Source organism: Callorhinus ursinus, unplaced genomic scaffold (genome assembly GCF_003265705.2).
Source record: "Callorhinus ursinus isolate GAN/ISIS: 27379988/994484 unplaced genomic scaffold, GSC_fseal_2.0 scaffold71, whole genome shotgun sequence".
NCBI classification, from domain to species: Eukaryota; Metazoa; Chordata; class Mammalia; order Carnivora; family Otariidae; genus Callorhinus; species Callorhinus ursinus.
The window spans coordinates 1,023,542-1,037,992 of record NW_027397133.1 but is presented as its reverse complement, the minus strand read 5'-3'; the positions used below and the strand labels follow the sequence as shown (position 1 = coordinate 1,037,992).

Sequence of the window (14,451 nt, the reverse complement as noted above, 5' to 3'; positions counted from 1 at the left end):
CTGAGAAAGAAAGTGAGAGGATCAGAGAGAGATTGAGAGTCTGAGTCTGAGAGAGAGAGTCCGAGGGAATCAGAGAGGGAGAGGGAGTCTGAGAGAGAGAGAGTTTGAGAGAAAGAGAGTCTGAGAGAGGGAGAGTCTGAGAGAGAGTCTGAGAAAGTCTGAGAGAGAGAGAGTCTGGGGAGAGTTTGAGACAGTCTGAGAGAGAGTCTGAGAAAGTCTGAGAGAATCAGAGAGAGAGAGAGAGTCAGAGAGAGAGAGAGAGAGAGAGAGTCAGAGAGAGAGTCAGAGAGAGAGAGAGAGTCTGAAAGAGAAAGTCTGAGAGAATCAGAGAGAGAGGGAGAGTGTGACAGGGAGAGAGAGAGTCAGAGAGAGAGAAAGAGAGTCTCAAAGTCTGAGAGAGTGAGAGAGAAATAGAGTCTGAGAAAGAAAAATTCTGAGAGAGAGTCTAAGAAAATCAGGGAGAGAGAGAGAGAGTTTGAGAGAGAAAGAGAGAAGTCTGAGAGAGGGAGAGTCTGAGAGAGTCTCAGAAAGTCCGAGAGAGTCTGAGAGAGAAATAGAGATTCTGAGAAAGTCTAAGAGAGAAAGAGTCTGAAACTTTGAGAGAGTCTGAGAAAGTCAGAGAGGGAGAGAGAGTCCGAGAGAATCAGTGAGAAAGAGTTTGAGAGAGGGAGAGTCTGAGAGAGTTTAGAAAGTCTGAGAGAGACAGAAATAGAAAGTCTGAGAGAGAGAAAGAGAGAGAGAGTCTGAGGAAGTCTGAGAAAAAAGAGAGAGAAAGTGAGAGAGAGAGTCTAAGAGAATCAGAGAGAGGGAGAGAGAGTTTGAGAAAGTCAGAGAGGGAGAGGGAGTTTGAGAGAGAGAGTCTGAGGAAGTCTGAGAAATTCTGAGTCTGAGAGAGAAAGAGAGAGTCTGAGGAAGTCTGAGAGAGGGAGAGAGGGAACGGACAAGAGAATTGTGGAGGGACGGACACTCAGATCGAGGGAGAGGGCGAGAGAGCAAGGGAGGCCGGCAGGCAAGTTCTTTCCCCTTCTGACTCTCAGTTTCCTTATCTGCTGCTCCAGGTGGTGAGAGCCTGGCAGCCAGCGGCTTGGCGGGGAGAGGTAGTAACTCATGGCTTAACGGCCAGAAGAATCAGCGCCTCCTCCAGTGGGCACTTGCTGCCTCCCGTGTTCTGTTCTAGGACTTTCTATCTTTCTTTCTTGGTCTTGACTCAGTCCCCTGGTCCCTCCCCTACACCAGAGAGTGGCTATTATCCACACTTTTTTTTTTTTTCCTAATGAAGAAATAAAATTGGAGCTGAAATCTGTTGTCACCATCACTGTGAGGAGGAGACGATCCGCTGCTTCTCCAGTGGTGGTGACAGAGACTCCTAGTGTAGCCCTAAATCCCTTCTGCCTGGAAAGTTCAGAGCTTCCACTACTAAGAAGGAACACAAAGAGAGAGGAAGCCGGTGGAGTAGAAGGGGCAGGGCAGAACAGAAGGTTTAATGAGAGGTGTCAGTGTGTGTAAACTACCTAGCACATAGTTGGTGCTCAATTAGTGCCCCTTCCCTTTTCTGTTGGAGAGCACTGAGAGCAGAAGGGAACAGAAGAGGCAGCAGAGAGGAAGGGAAAGGGGGAAGGAGAGTGTGAGGAGGGGAGGCTGCGCTTATAGAGAGCTCAGCACCCAGTAGGTGCTCCATAAATGCCCATTCCAGTCTTTGGGAGAGAGGAGACAAGTCAGAAAGAAGGTGAAGAAACCACCTTAGAGGAAAAATGGGAGGAAAAACAGCCTAAGGAGAGAGAGTCATTGAGGGAAATTGCTGGGCATACAGTAGGTGTTTATTAAGTGTTCTTTCCCCAGGAGAAACAAGAAAGACAGGGAGGGGAAGCTCCGGCCAAGAGAATGAATAGGAGAAGCTGTGAAGGAAGGAGACAGTATATGTAAAGCAGTGGGCACACAGTAGGTGCTTAATACATGCCCATTTCCCTCCTTGGCAGTGAGCACAGAAAAAGCAGCCAGGAGGAGGGAAGAAAGCAGAGAGGAAGAGAGAAGGAAGAACAGGGCCTGTGAGGCAAACAATGACAGACAGTGTATATGAAGGAGCAGCACACAGTAGGTGCCTAGCACATGCCTATTTCCTCTCCCAGGAGAGAGCAGACAGGGCAGAGAAGAGGGGAGAAGCTGGAGGAGAGAAGGGGCCCAGGAGAAGAAATGAAGAAAAGAGAGTGTTTGTAGGTTAGGCTGTGGGTACATAGGAAGCACTCAATAAATGCACATTGACTTCCTAGGGGGAGAGAGAGAAGGGGGAAAGGAAGGTGCAGGCACAGGAAAAGGGAAAGAAAGTTTGGCCGAGGAGGTTGAGGCTGGCAGGCCAGAAGGGTGGAGGTAACCTCGAGAAGAACTGGCAAAGGAGAGGACGCACACACGCACAGGCAAATCACGGGGCGCGCAGGAGGTGCTCTGTAAATGCTTGTTCTCTAACCTCCAGGGGGCCTAGGGAACACAGGGAAGGGAGAAGCTGGCAGAGGGAGAGGGACCGGGAGAAAGAGGCAAGAGGAGGTGAGATGGGATGTTAATTGCCTGGCATACAGTAGGTGCACCATAGTTGCCTGTTTCCCCAAGAAAGAGCAGATGGAGCAGAAATGAAGGAACAGGGAGAATTGAGGGGGAGGGGAGCGTAAGGAGATTGGCATACAATAGGTGCTCGATAAATGCCCATTTCATGCCCTGGCCAAGAGCAGAAAGCAGCAGAGGGTAGCAGAGACCACAGGTCAGTGAAATGGGAGGGTGAGAGGAGAGGAGAGAAAGCACAGGCAATTGGTTGTCATACCATAGGTGCTCAGTAAATGTCTGTTCCTTGCCTTGGAAGAGAGCAGAGAGCCCAGAAAGACAAGGAGGGGGCGGAGGAGAGAAGAGAAAGGAAGAAGGTATGAGGAAGGGAGAGTAGGTGTGTAAACTACCCGGCACACAGTAGGTGTTCCCTATGTGTCCGTTCCCTCCCCTCCCCCGCCCCGAGGGAGCAGAAAGTCAGAAAGAAGAGGCAATCAGGAGAGAGGCAAGAAAGGAATTGGGGGAGAAAAAAGTATAGCAAGAGAGGAGACAGTTTGTAAATTTCCTGGCACACAGTAGGTGCTCCACAGATGTGCATTCTCTTCCCAGGAGACCAGGCAGATCAGGAAGAAGTGCAAGGAATCAGGGTGGAAGGGACGGGAGAGCAAGAGTATAAGGTGCAGAGGCGGTGTATGGAAATTGCCCGGCAAACACTAGGAACTTTAAAAAATGCCTGTTTCCTCCAAGGATGGGAGCCAGAAGCTTAGGAGGAACAGCAGAGGACACAGAGGAAGGGGCCGGGGAGACCAGAGGGTGCCGGAGGAGGCAAGGAGGCATTTCAGGTGCATAGGGCAGGTGCTCCGTAAATGCTTGTCCCCTTCCCTGGCAAAGCAGAAAGCAGGCTGGGAGGTCAGAAGGAGGAGGGTGAGGGAGAAGGGAAGGGGGAGTCTGAGGGTAGAGGCCAAAGCCAGGCCTCCTGGTGGCCGCCCCTCCCCTGGGGCCCCGGCCCACCCTCCAGCTGCCCAACTGGAGTCCGGACCAGGACAAGGGAGCATTGTCCAGGCCTGGCTCGGCCTGCGGACGGGGAAGGGCTGCTGTGTCTGGGGGCGGGGCGCTGCCTGGTCTCGGAGTCACTCTGTGTCTCTGCATCTCCCCATCTCGCCGTGTGCGTCTCTGAGTCTCTGTGCCCCGCCGTCCCACCGTCTCCCCTCTCTAAGTCCGTGGCCCCCTATTCAGGTCTCTGTTTCACCGTCTCTGGGTCCCCCTCCCTGCGTCCGTATTTCTCTCTCGGTCTGTCTTTCGGGCTGTTTCTTGCGGGCTCTGGGAGGGAGGACGGGGCCTGGCCGCGGGGCTCGGAGGCGGAGGAGCGAGAGCGAGGGCAGAACAGCTTTATTGAGCAGAGACGCAGCGGAGGGCCTGGAGGCCTCCGTGGGGGGCTGGGGGGGGGGGGGGGCGAGGGGCGATGGCAGGGCCGCGAGACAGAGGGACTGTGTCTGCGACAGAGGGACGAGGGGCGGTGAGGGGAGAGGCAGAGACACGAAGGAGAAAGGGAGAGAGAGGCTGAGGCCAGGGGCAGTGGGGCGAGGGACGGAGAGACGGGAGAAGGGAGAGACATGGGCGGGAGGAAGAGACAGAGACGGAGAGAGACGGAGAGAGACGGAAGGGAGACCAAAAGAGACAAAGGAAGGCCAGGGAGCAGGAGAGAGCCGAGGGAGAGAGGCGAGGGAGGGCAGGCAGAGATCTGGAGATGGGGGGGTGCAGAGCGAAAGGGACAGAAATGGGAGGAAACAGAGAGGATGGAGAGAGAGAGACGGAAGGAAGGAACGGACGGGGCAGGGGAGAGAGACAGACAGATGCGGAGGGAAGGGGGCAGGCAGGGAGACGGGACAGAGAGAGGGAAAGAGAGAGAGAGAGAGAGAGAGAGGACCCAGCCCTGGGCGGCCGGTGGGGAAGTCGAGGAAGGAGCGCGGTCCCTCTCACCTGACATCGGCGGCGGCCGCCCCCCAGGCCCATCTGGGCAATTTAAGGGGCGCGTTGGGGGTGGGACCACCCCCCCCCACCGCCTTATCTGGTCAGCCCTGGGCTGCAAGAGCTAAATCGGGCCTCAGCTGTCAGCACCGGGGTGTGAGGGACAGTTGTCACCCCACCCTGCACCTGCTGCGTGACTGCAGCCTCCCTCCTGCGCCCAGAGGCCGCTGCGGGTCTGCGTGGCGCGCCCCCGGCGGGGAGCCCCTCACCCCCCGGAGCCCGGAGCCAGCCCGAGTCAGGCCTGGTTCCTGCGGGGCTGCGGCGGCCCCAGCAGGTGGGAGTTAGTGAGGGTGCAGGGGGCATACTGCGCGGTGAGGGGCGAAGAGTAAGGGCGCTGTCAGCCTGCGGGCCCGGCAGCCTGGGCTCTGACCAGTGCAGAGCAGGAGGGGTTGGCGCCCGAGGGGGGCTGAGAGCAGGAGGGGAGGGAGGGCCTGGACCCCCGCCCCCTCCCCCAAGCTCCCAGCCTGGCGCTGCGGCTCCTCACTGCGACCATATTAGGCCACGGCTGAGATGGCACCTGGGGAGGCCACTCAGGCCCAAGAATAGAAACACTCAGGGTGTCCCGCCAGGCTGTCTGGGACCGCAGGGGACCGGCGACAGGCACAGAGGGCAGGAGGGGGCCCCAGAGGGCCCAGGGTGACAGAAGCTGAGAAAGACACGGAAACATCCAAAAAAGGGGGACCAAGAGAGGGACAGAGGAGTCAGAGACCCAGGTGTGGGAGAGCGAGCAAGCTGGAGAGGCACAGAGGGGACAGGGCGGGGTGTGGGGACCTGACGGTTGGGGTGTCCTGCTGTTTGACTCTTTCCTTTACAAGTTGGCCTTTGACCCCCAGAAGTCCTGGGACCCCGAACCCGCCAAGCCCAAGTCCCAGCATCACCCGTGGCCTTACAAGCATGCTGCTGTGTCTGCACCCCGTCTTCTGCGGGCCCTACCTGCCTCTCCCTGCCCGTGGCCTCCCTGTGTCTCCCGGTCCCCCGTTTCTGCCCACCCCTGAAAGGGCACCCCACTTTTGCCCAAGCCCCACTCTACCTGCTTACCTCCCTGGGCTCACACACACTCATGCCTCCTGGAACAGGCCCGAGACCCCTGAAGCCATCTGCGGAGCCCCTGACCCAGGGGCCCCCTCCCCTGATGTCACCTGGTCTGTCACATCCCTTACATCCTGCTGAGCTCGGTGCCTCCACCAAATCCCAAACCCCTCCTCATCTGTTGGGGGTGGTCCCACTGTCCCAGGGTCCTAGGGCCAGATGCCTGGGTGCTTCTTTATTCCTCCTCGGTTTGCCCCCAGAGCCCACCAGAGCAGAGCCGCTCGGACTCTCTGTGCCCCTCCTCTCCCCGCCCAGGGCCCAGGCTCAGGCCTCCATCCTCTCCCATCTGGACCCTCAGCCTCCTCCCAGGCCTCCCAGCGTCTGGGCTGTCCCCATACCGCCCGCCCCCGAGGGTGCTTTCTGAGCCCAGGACTGACCAGCTGCGCCCCTCGTGGCCCCCACCCACTGTCCTGGACAAGGTCCAGCCCTCAGCGCCCCCTTGGAGGCCCTGTGGCCTGAGGCCTGGCGGGGACCCACCCTGATCCCTCATCCCCTGGTCAGTGACTGGTAGCGACTGCCCCCCTTGTATTGCAGATCTCATTCGGCTATTTCCCATTCTGGAACGGCCCGCTTCCCTCTCACTGCCCCTTTGGAGAGGCCCCCTCAGCCTTCTGGAGCCAGTACCCCCAGGTCCCCTCATCTTCCTCTGGCTCCCTGGAGGTCCCCCCTAAAGCCTACCCCCCTGAACTGGGACTGGAGGGGGGCCTCCCGTGCCCTTGTGTCTTCCTCCCAGCCTGAGAGCAAGTGCCTGCCTTCTTCTGCAGAGGTTCCTCCAGACCCGGAGGTAGGACCAGGGGAGCCATGTGAATGGCCGACAGGACAAGGAAGCTACAGCAAGGGACAGCAGGCCCTGGGGAAGGACACAGAACAGGAGGGGGTCCTGCTCAGGTGAGAACCTGATGGGAGCCCATCCTCCTCCTGCTCAAATCCCTGAGGGACCGTCTTCTTCCTTTGTTACCGCCCCGCCCCGCCTCACTCCAGCCACACCAGCCTCCTCAGGGCCTTTGCGCTGACTGTTCCCTCAGCCTGGAATGCCTTTCCTCCACGGCTCCACACAGCTCCCTCCTTCCCCTTCTTCCAGCTGTGGCTCACACGGGGCCTCCTCGCCTCCTCGCCTCCTTGCCTCCTCGGTGAGGCCCACTGCCCTAAATGAATTCCAGCCACACTGTGCCGGCTTTTGTGGCTTAAAACAGCACACATTTATTCTCTTACACCCGCGGAGGTCAGAAGTCCCATGAGCCTCACTGGGCTGGAGTCAGGGTGTGGGCAGGGCTGGTTCCTCCTAAGGCCCTGGCCCAGTCTAGCCCCTCGGGATGCCTCCGTTTCCCCGATCTGGCCCCTTCTCATCTCCAAAGCTGCGCGCCACGTAGCATCTCTGACCTGCTTCCTTCGTCAGGTCTCTTTCGGACTCTCCTCTCCTGCCTCCTCCTCCGCCTTTAAGGACCCTCACGATTGCCCGGGGCCCACCCGGATAATGCAGGGTCATTTCCCTGTTTTAAGGTCAGCGGATTAGCAACCTTTGTTCCCCTCCGCCATGTAACCGAACACGCTGGCAGCTTCCGGGGATCACGGTGTGGCCATCTCTTGGAGCCAGTGATGGAGTAGAATTGAGATTCAAGAAAGAAACTTGCTTTCTCCTCAGCACTTTATCCCACCGAACACTCTGGATTGTGTCCATCTGCTCCTGGTCTCTCCCCCTGGCTCATAAGGGCGGGGATTGGTGCTGTTTTCTGCTGTGCCCCGACGAGGAAACTAAGGCCCAGAGAGGTGGGTGACTCACACAAGCTGGCAAAGCTGGAAGGTGGTGGAGCATTTGAGCTCCCGGGGCCCCCCCACCCCCCGGAATTCCCGCCTGGCTAGCGAATGGCCTCTCTGCTCCGCGGGCCACCGAGGGAAAGGGGCCCCCCAGACAGATGCGGGCCAGGTCAGGAGCACATGAGCAGATTTATTGAGGCAGCAGCGGCCTTGAGGAACGGGCGGTGCGGAGAAGGGGTTGGGACCTCCGCGGGGTCCAGGAGGTGCGGGGCCTAGTCCTTCCCCGGCGCTCAGGGGCCAGACGCGGATGCGCAGGGACCGCTCGGATGGACGGGTGGCCTGGTTCCCTCCTCCGAAGGCTCAGTCTGTCCGCAGCCAGCAGCCCTTTTCCTCTACCTCCTTGGTCACCACCAGCAGCACCTCGCACAGGCCCTGAGCCAGCGCGGCCGCCAGGAAAGCCCTGGGCAGAGAAATGAGGAGACTGAGGCCCGGGAGCCCACGTGTTGCCTCTGGGGGAGGGGGGCCTAGCGCCGGGGCCCCAGCCCCAGCCCCAGGGTCGCCTCCCCCTCACCTGACGCCGTCCTCGTCCCCCAGGACCTCGGGCGCCCGCAGCTTGGAGTCCAGGTTGTAGTAGATGCCATCCACCTGGCGGAGGGCCACCCAGTGCCGCCGGCGCACTGGCAGGGACAGCAGCCCCAGAGACATGGGTGACGGCAGGTTCAGGATCAGTCCCAGCACCTGGGGCAGGGCAAGCTGGGACAGGGGCCTGCATGGGAGGAGCACGGTCAGGGGCCCAGGCTTACCCATTGGCCCAAGGGTACTGAACTTGTGGCACCCAGGCTGGCGTGGCAGCAGTGGCCCCCCCGAGCCTGCCCAAGGACGCCCCTCACTCAGCGTGCCCTTCGTCTCCTTCCACTCACCCGATCACACGTGCACCCAAACCTCCCGGCCATCTAGCGACCACTCCCCGCAACCGCCCATCTGTCGTCCACCCAGACATGATTCACCTACTGACATGACTGAACAGCCAGCCAGCCCCCAACTCAACAACGTACCCACCGTCCTCCAACTCCTCATCCACTCTTTACCCAGCTATCCATCTCTCCGTCCATCTGTCCATCCGCCCGTCCATCCATCCAACTAACTATCCAACCACCTGTTTGCTATCCACTGCCTACCAATTATCCATCTTTTATTCACTCAACCACTCACCCACCCCGTCAGCCAGCCGCCCACCTACTCAACACACCCAACTACCCATTTACCATCCATTTAGTCACCAGATTACCACCTATCTACCCATCATCCACCCCTCGGCTCATCCTGTTGTCTATCCAGTCATTCACTCATCTTTCTACCATCTCCCGACCCATTAGTCGGCCACCTGTCCACCGTCCAGCCGTGCCGACCTTCCACCCATCTAGCCCTTCCTCCTTGCCTCCTGTCCGCCCATCCGTCTCCTGCTTTGTCTCCCACGGACACTGTCACACCGCACCCACTGTGCCGGGCTCAGCACACACGATGCAGCGCTTGGGGTCCCACCTCCTTCGGTCCCACCACACGGTGGCCAGGCCCAGCCCTTGCAGGGCGGCCATGATCACGTTGACATCATAGTTGCCGGTGCCCAGGAGGCTGCGATGGGGATTCAGCCGGGAGTCTGGGGCCAACCTGGTTGGGGGATGGTCAGACCTGAGTTGGGGGCCCCTGAAAAGGTCTCACCCTCCCCACAAAGGAGGAGAGTCCCAGGGTCCTTGAATCACCCAGCCTTTGGACTCTTCCCTTTGTTCAGCCGCATGGCTCATCAGCCCCAAGCCTGATTCCTCCTGTCCCCAACTGTCTCTGCTCTGTCCTGGAGCCACATTTCCCAGCTCAGGCCTTGTCCTCCCCCACCTGGACCCTCATCCGGCCTCCAGCCTCCCCTCCAATCCCAGGGGCTCTTTCCATGGCAGCTCCCCTGCTCCCAGCTTCCCCTGGTGCCCTGTCACCCAGGATAAAGTCTCATCCCCTCTGCTGGCCTTCTAGTCTCAGTCCCACCCCAGCCACCTGTCCTCAACCTGTCTCCTGCCTCCCAGCCTCTCCTCCAGCTATCCCCCAGCTCAGGAGGCCCACCCTGCCACCACTTGTCTTTTTGGGTCTTGCCTTCTCCGAACAGTGGCACCTTTGTTCTTTCTCTGGGCCCCTGGTGGGCTGGGCAGGGCAGGGGGAGGGGTTGGAGAGGGAAAATCTGTATTATTTTCCTGTGTATCTGTTTGCCTGGCCTCCCTCAGGGCAGGGCTCCTACTGGACTCGTCTCTGGGTCTCCAGCATGGATGGCCTCGGTGGAAAGGAGTTGATGGACTGCTGTTGTGAATGCCAGGGGAGATGAATAAATTCTAAAATAATTGGTCTGAGGGGCTGGGACTCTGCTTGAGGATGCTGCGGGGTCCACGGGAGGGCTGTAAACAAGAGTGGGGAGGCCGGGTCATCTCTGGGGGTAGCATCATGTGGGTTTACTGACAGGAGGAAGGATCCAGGAGATGATGGGCTTGGGCTAGGGCCGGGGCTATGGGGACGGAGAGGAGGAGACCAGGCAGAGCAGGAATGAAGAAGTGATGTTTGAAATCTTGCGTAGTGAGGAGGAACATCCCAGGCTGCCAAGAGAAGGAAGTTGTTCCAGACAGAAAGAATAGCCCATGCAAAGGCCTAGAGGCATTGTAGCAGGGCTCATTCGGGGACTGGGGAGGACTGTGGTTTGGGGGTGCAGTGAGATATGATGCTGAAGAGAAAGATGGGGACCAGAGCATGCAGGGATATTAGGCTGCAGTCCTTGGTACTTCTCCCAGGGCTGCCGGGGAGCCACATGAGGGCTGTGAGCAGGGGAGGGCAGGGTCAGCGCTGGGGCTGTGCAGAGCGTGGACTGGTGGAGAAAAAAATCCAGAAGCTGAGAGGCTGGAGGGGATGTGGGGATGAGGGTCCAGATAAGGGAAGGTGAAGCCTGAGCTGGGGCCATGGCCGTGGCCATGGCGAAGGGCAGGTGTGAGAGGCCCCATCTCCATCTCTCAGTCCCAGGGTTCCCCAGGCAGGTGATGGGGCGGCTCTGTCCCTGCCTCGCTGTGAGACCTAGTTGGTCGCTCTGCCCATGAGCCCCGCTTCTCCAGGGGTTAGGATGGGTGGCGGTCACCTCTTGCAGATTTCATCGGCAGCCTCCTGGCTAAAGAGCTGCTGCTGCAGAACGTTGTTGAGGGCATGGACGGCACACAGCTCCAGGCGTTGCCGTTCGTGATAAACGGAGGACAGGTTCGGCTGTGCTCCTGGGGCCTGGGACATGCCGCCCTCGCCCTCGGCTCCTGCTTGGGGGCGACGGAAGAAGGTACTCGGCCTGGGATCTGGAGGCCCAACCTGCCAGCAGGCCCTGGGGGCACTGCCATTGAGGTGGGGGCTCAGGGCAGCCTGAGGGACACTGGGGCCCTGACCCTGCTCCCCAGGCGCTCTCCTGGCAACCGGGTACCTCCATCCCCTATTGCTAAGAAAAGACTCTTCTACTCACCTAGTAACAGAGGACCACCCCCGCCACATCCCTAAGTGAAAGAGTCCCAGAGGCGGTCACCTAGCAAAACCCCTCCCCTGTCCCTAGGTAACAGGCTCCCTCTCTGGTTACCTAGCAACAGAGTACCCTCTCCCCAACTAGGTAACAAGCTTCTCCTCCGGTTACTTAGCAATAGAGACATCTTCCTCCCCTGTTTCTAGGTAACAGGGTCTCCTCTAGTCGCCTAGCAACAGAAGACTCCCCTCCCCTATCACAAACAACAGCGTTCTCTGCTCCTGTCACTCGGCAACAGGGCCCCCTCCCCGGACACCAAGGAACAGAGCCCTTTCCCCGGCCCGTACCCCGACCGCGGCGCTCGCTCGTTGCCCGGCAACGCCCCTCACCCCGCCTGCCTCTCTGCTCCCCGAAACCAGAGGCTCCCGCATCCCCCTGGGCGGCGGCTGTGGGTTCCGAGTGCGGGGCGGGCAGCGCGGCGCTGACTGGCCAGGCCGGACGCACACAGCTCCCGGCGGCCCCCGCGTGCCGGACTACGTCTTCCGGCGGCCCCCGCGAGGGCAGCTTGGCTCGGAAGTCCAGTGTCGCCCCGAGAAGGCGGAACTGCAATTCCGTCGCCGCGGTGAATCCTGAAAATATGCCCTACAGAGGCCCCCGCCCCGCGCCTTCGCGCGCGGCCACGCCCCCTGGCGCTCAGAGGATTCTGGGAAATGTAGTGTGTGTGGGGGGGGCTCTCGCGATAGCTTCCGGGCGCGTCGCTGCTGCGCGTGTGTGCTCGTCGTCTACGGTGGCACCAATCCTGGGGTGAAGTTGCAGCGTGACGTCACAGTAGGGAAACAAGGGACCAGAGACACCAGGCCATGCAGGGAGAAGAGCCTCCAATGTTTACTGAGACAGGAGGGAGGTCGGGGGTAACCGGGGTCAGGGCCGTGGTGGGGGGGAGGTAAATGAGACGAAGATGTCCACCAGGGAAGGAGGAGGCTTCTCAGCAGAGATGGATCCCCGGCCTGGAGGGGAGCTGGCAGCAGCCTGCGGGGGAGATACGGGGAATAAAAGCCTGGGTTCGAGAGATGAGAGACAGACACCTGATGGGAGGGACAGACCAGGGTGAGGGGTGGAGGAAGACAGAGAAGGACCGAGACCCAGAGGGGGACGGAGACACACAGTGAGAGAGGTTATAGGCTCCCAGGGAGAGGAGGATACAGAAACTCAGAAAGGAGTTCTGGACAGAGATAGATCTGTCAAGATTCCCAAAACCGTGGAGTAGAAGGTGAAGGAGACACAGAAATAAAGATCAGTCAACTGAGACAGACAGAACCAAACAGAGCCTGAGACCCAAGCTCGGCGGAGCACGGGGGCCCAGGGCTTGGGGAGAGGGGCCGCACCCAGGAGGCTGCGCCAGAAGGTGGTAACAGTGGCAGAGCCCGTGACAGCGCCTGGCTCCGCAGGATTCTCTCTGTGGGTGTGCACAGCAAACCTTCGTCCTGTGGGGCCCGGGGGTCCACTCAGCTCCACCTCCACCACATGCATGTCTGTGAGGCTAGGGCAAGCAGGGCGGTCAGTCTGGCTGGCCCGGCCCCAGCCTGAACCCCCCACACGCCTTCACTCACCTGAGATCAGCCACAAGCACCCCAACCACGCGATCAAAGCCCAGGCTGGGGGCGGCCAGTGCGGCGGCCGCCATGGTGTTGGAGTTGCGGGGGGCAAAGGGGCAGAGTCCCCGGACGGGGCCTTCATAGAGCACAGTGCGACGCCCAGTGCTGGGCACCGCAGCCAGTGGTCCCTCGAGCCGGAAGCCGTCGGGGTGCGTGGCCATGGTGACGCGAAGACTCTGGAAGTGACAGCCAGGGTCATGGGACTGGGGGGTCTCTGTAGGCCCCCTCCGGTTCGCCTGGGAGCCCAGCGGGCCCTCACCTGGAGGCCCCCAGCTGTGTCCAATCTGGTGATGTCCTCAGTGCCCCACAGGGCCCCCCGGGCCACAAACACAGCATGGTTCCAGCGGTGCGAGGCCTCCAGGAGCTGCTGCTCCGTGGCCTGGTCAGCCAGGGCTGAGGGGGACCCCACCTGGGGTGGATGAAGGTGGGGAGGGGCTGAGGTCAGGGGGCAGATCCCACTTTAGGGTGGGGTGGGGTGGGGTGGGGTGGGGCTGAGGCAGGCTGGGCAGGGCTCACCAGGAGATTGGCATGGCGCAGGATTTGTGCCCCAGATTCCTGGATTATTTTAGGATGGGCCACTTCCACCACAAGGTCAGGGTGCCTGGGAGAGGGGAGAGATGGGGGGGAGGGCCTTGGAGAGGTATTGGACCTTCCCTCGTCAGATTCCCTCAGAGTCTCTAGAGGCCCGTCACTCTTCACCCTGGCCTGCTAGGGGAAGCAGGATGGCCTGTCCTGTTTCACATTTGGCCCAGGGAGGGTGAGGGACTCGCCTGAGATCACAGCACCTAAGTGAGGCCAGAACAGGAGCTTCAGGGAGGCCCAGTCTTTCATGGTGGGATCACTGACCTCTCCCCAAGAGCAGCAAGGTTCTGGAGCTGCAGGGAAGGGGGCACACTCCCTGCCATTCGCCCCGGGTCACGATTCCAGACAAAAACAAGTTCTAGGCCCAGTTCTGGTCCCTGAGTCAGCAGGTGAGAAACAAGGGACTGTCCTGGAGAGAGGGAGGGAGATTCAGTGAGAGTGCGACAGAGACCCAGAGGGAGGGGGACAGAGACCCAGAGAGAGGGGGTCAGGGACTTGGGGGGGGGGGGACAGGGACCCAGAGGGGGGGGGGGGGGCCCGGGGGGGGGGGGGGGCGGGGGCCCAGGGGGGGGGGGGGGGGCCCCGTGGTGGGAAGTGGATGGTGCTCAGGCAGACACAGGCAGAGCCAGGGTGCAGATAGACACACATGAAAGTGTGTTTGTGGAGGACAAAGGGCTTTGGGGGCTTCAGGAAGGGGCCTGGGGAAGAGGCCCCAAGAGGGTCAGTGACTCACCAAGGCGGCCGTAGCCCACCACCCCTACCCTCCTCGGGACCCTGTCGAGAGCCATGCCCTTGAATCTGGTGGTCTGCATGAGGCCTGAGCTCTGTCAGCTGCTCACTGCCCCCCTCCCCTCGAGGCCTGGGCAGTGGCTGATCTTTGGACATTTGACCCTTGATCCTCTCCAGAACCTTCCCCCTTCCCCACAGCGGCCCAGTGGAGATGGTGCAGGTTTGCTGGGGGTGGGGGGTGGGGGTGAGGATTCTGGGGCAGTGGGCACGATGACTTGGGGTTCCAGGGCCCTGCGTTGGCCCCCACTATACCCAGACCCTTCCTTCCCTGCTTTCTACCCTCCTCCCTTCCTGCTGATGTGGAAAATTTCCTCTGCAGTCCCCAGCCCCCCTTTCTGGCCAGGCAGGTTGTCATGGAAACTGCATCCTGCTTGGGATGGGGGTAGAGAGGGTTGGGAGCGAGAGAGAGGAGATGCTGATGGGGACTCTGGGCTCCCAGTCTGTCCCTTGCTCCTGAGTTTCCGGTCCCCACCCTCAGGCCTGCTACCCACCCCCCAACCCCAT

The 14,451-nt window shown here is 60.3% G+C and overlaps 2 protein-coding genes across 4 annotated transcripts; both read right to left on the bottom strand.

The window, feature by feature from the left end:
- Positions 1–7,571: 7,571 nt before the first annotated feature.
- JOSD2 (Josephin domain containing 2) lies at positions 7,572–11,449 on the bottom strand. 3 transcript variants are annotated; one of them, XM_025849993.2, is made up of 5 exons: positions 11,269–11,446; positions 10,562–10,727; positions 8,944–9,069; positions 7,973–8,167; positions 7,572–7,861 (listed from the first exon to the last, which is right to left on the bottom strand). In XM_025849993.2, the coding sequence occupies exons 2-5, from the start codon at positions 10,705–10,707 to the stop codon at positions 7,762–7,764; spliced, it is 567 nt and encodes a 188-aa protein (XP_025705778.1). In that variant the 5' UTR covers positions 10,708–10,727; positions 11,269–11,446; the 3' UTR covers positions 7,572–7,761. The 3 variants fall into 3 exon arrangements, with proteins under 3 accessions (XP_025705778.1, XP_025705779.1, XP_073742583.1); XM_025849994.2 differs by having other exon boundaries at positions 11,311–11,443; XM_073886482.1 differs by lacking the exon at positions 8,944–9,069 and having other exon boundaries at positions 11,269–11,449.
- Positions 11,450–11,764: 315 nt separating this feature from the next.
- ASPDH (aspartate dehydrogenase domain containing) lies at positions 11,765–14,047 on the bottom strand. Its single transcript, XM_025849422.2, has 7 exons — positions 13,892–14,047; positions 13,423–13,567; positions 13,093–13,177; positions 12,836–12,985; positions 12,532–12,752; positions 12,307–12,461; positions 11,765–11,950 (listed from the first exon to the last, which is right to left on the bottom strand). Exons 1-7 carry the CDS (start codon positions 13,968–13,970, stop codon positions 11,907–11,909), a joined length of 879 nt encoding a protein of 292 aa, XP_025705207.1. The 5' UTR covers positions 13,971–14,047; the 3' UTR covers positions 11,765–11,906.
- Between the last annotated feature and the right edge of the window lie 404 nt (positions 14,048–14,451).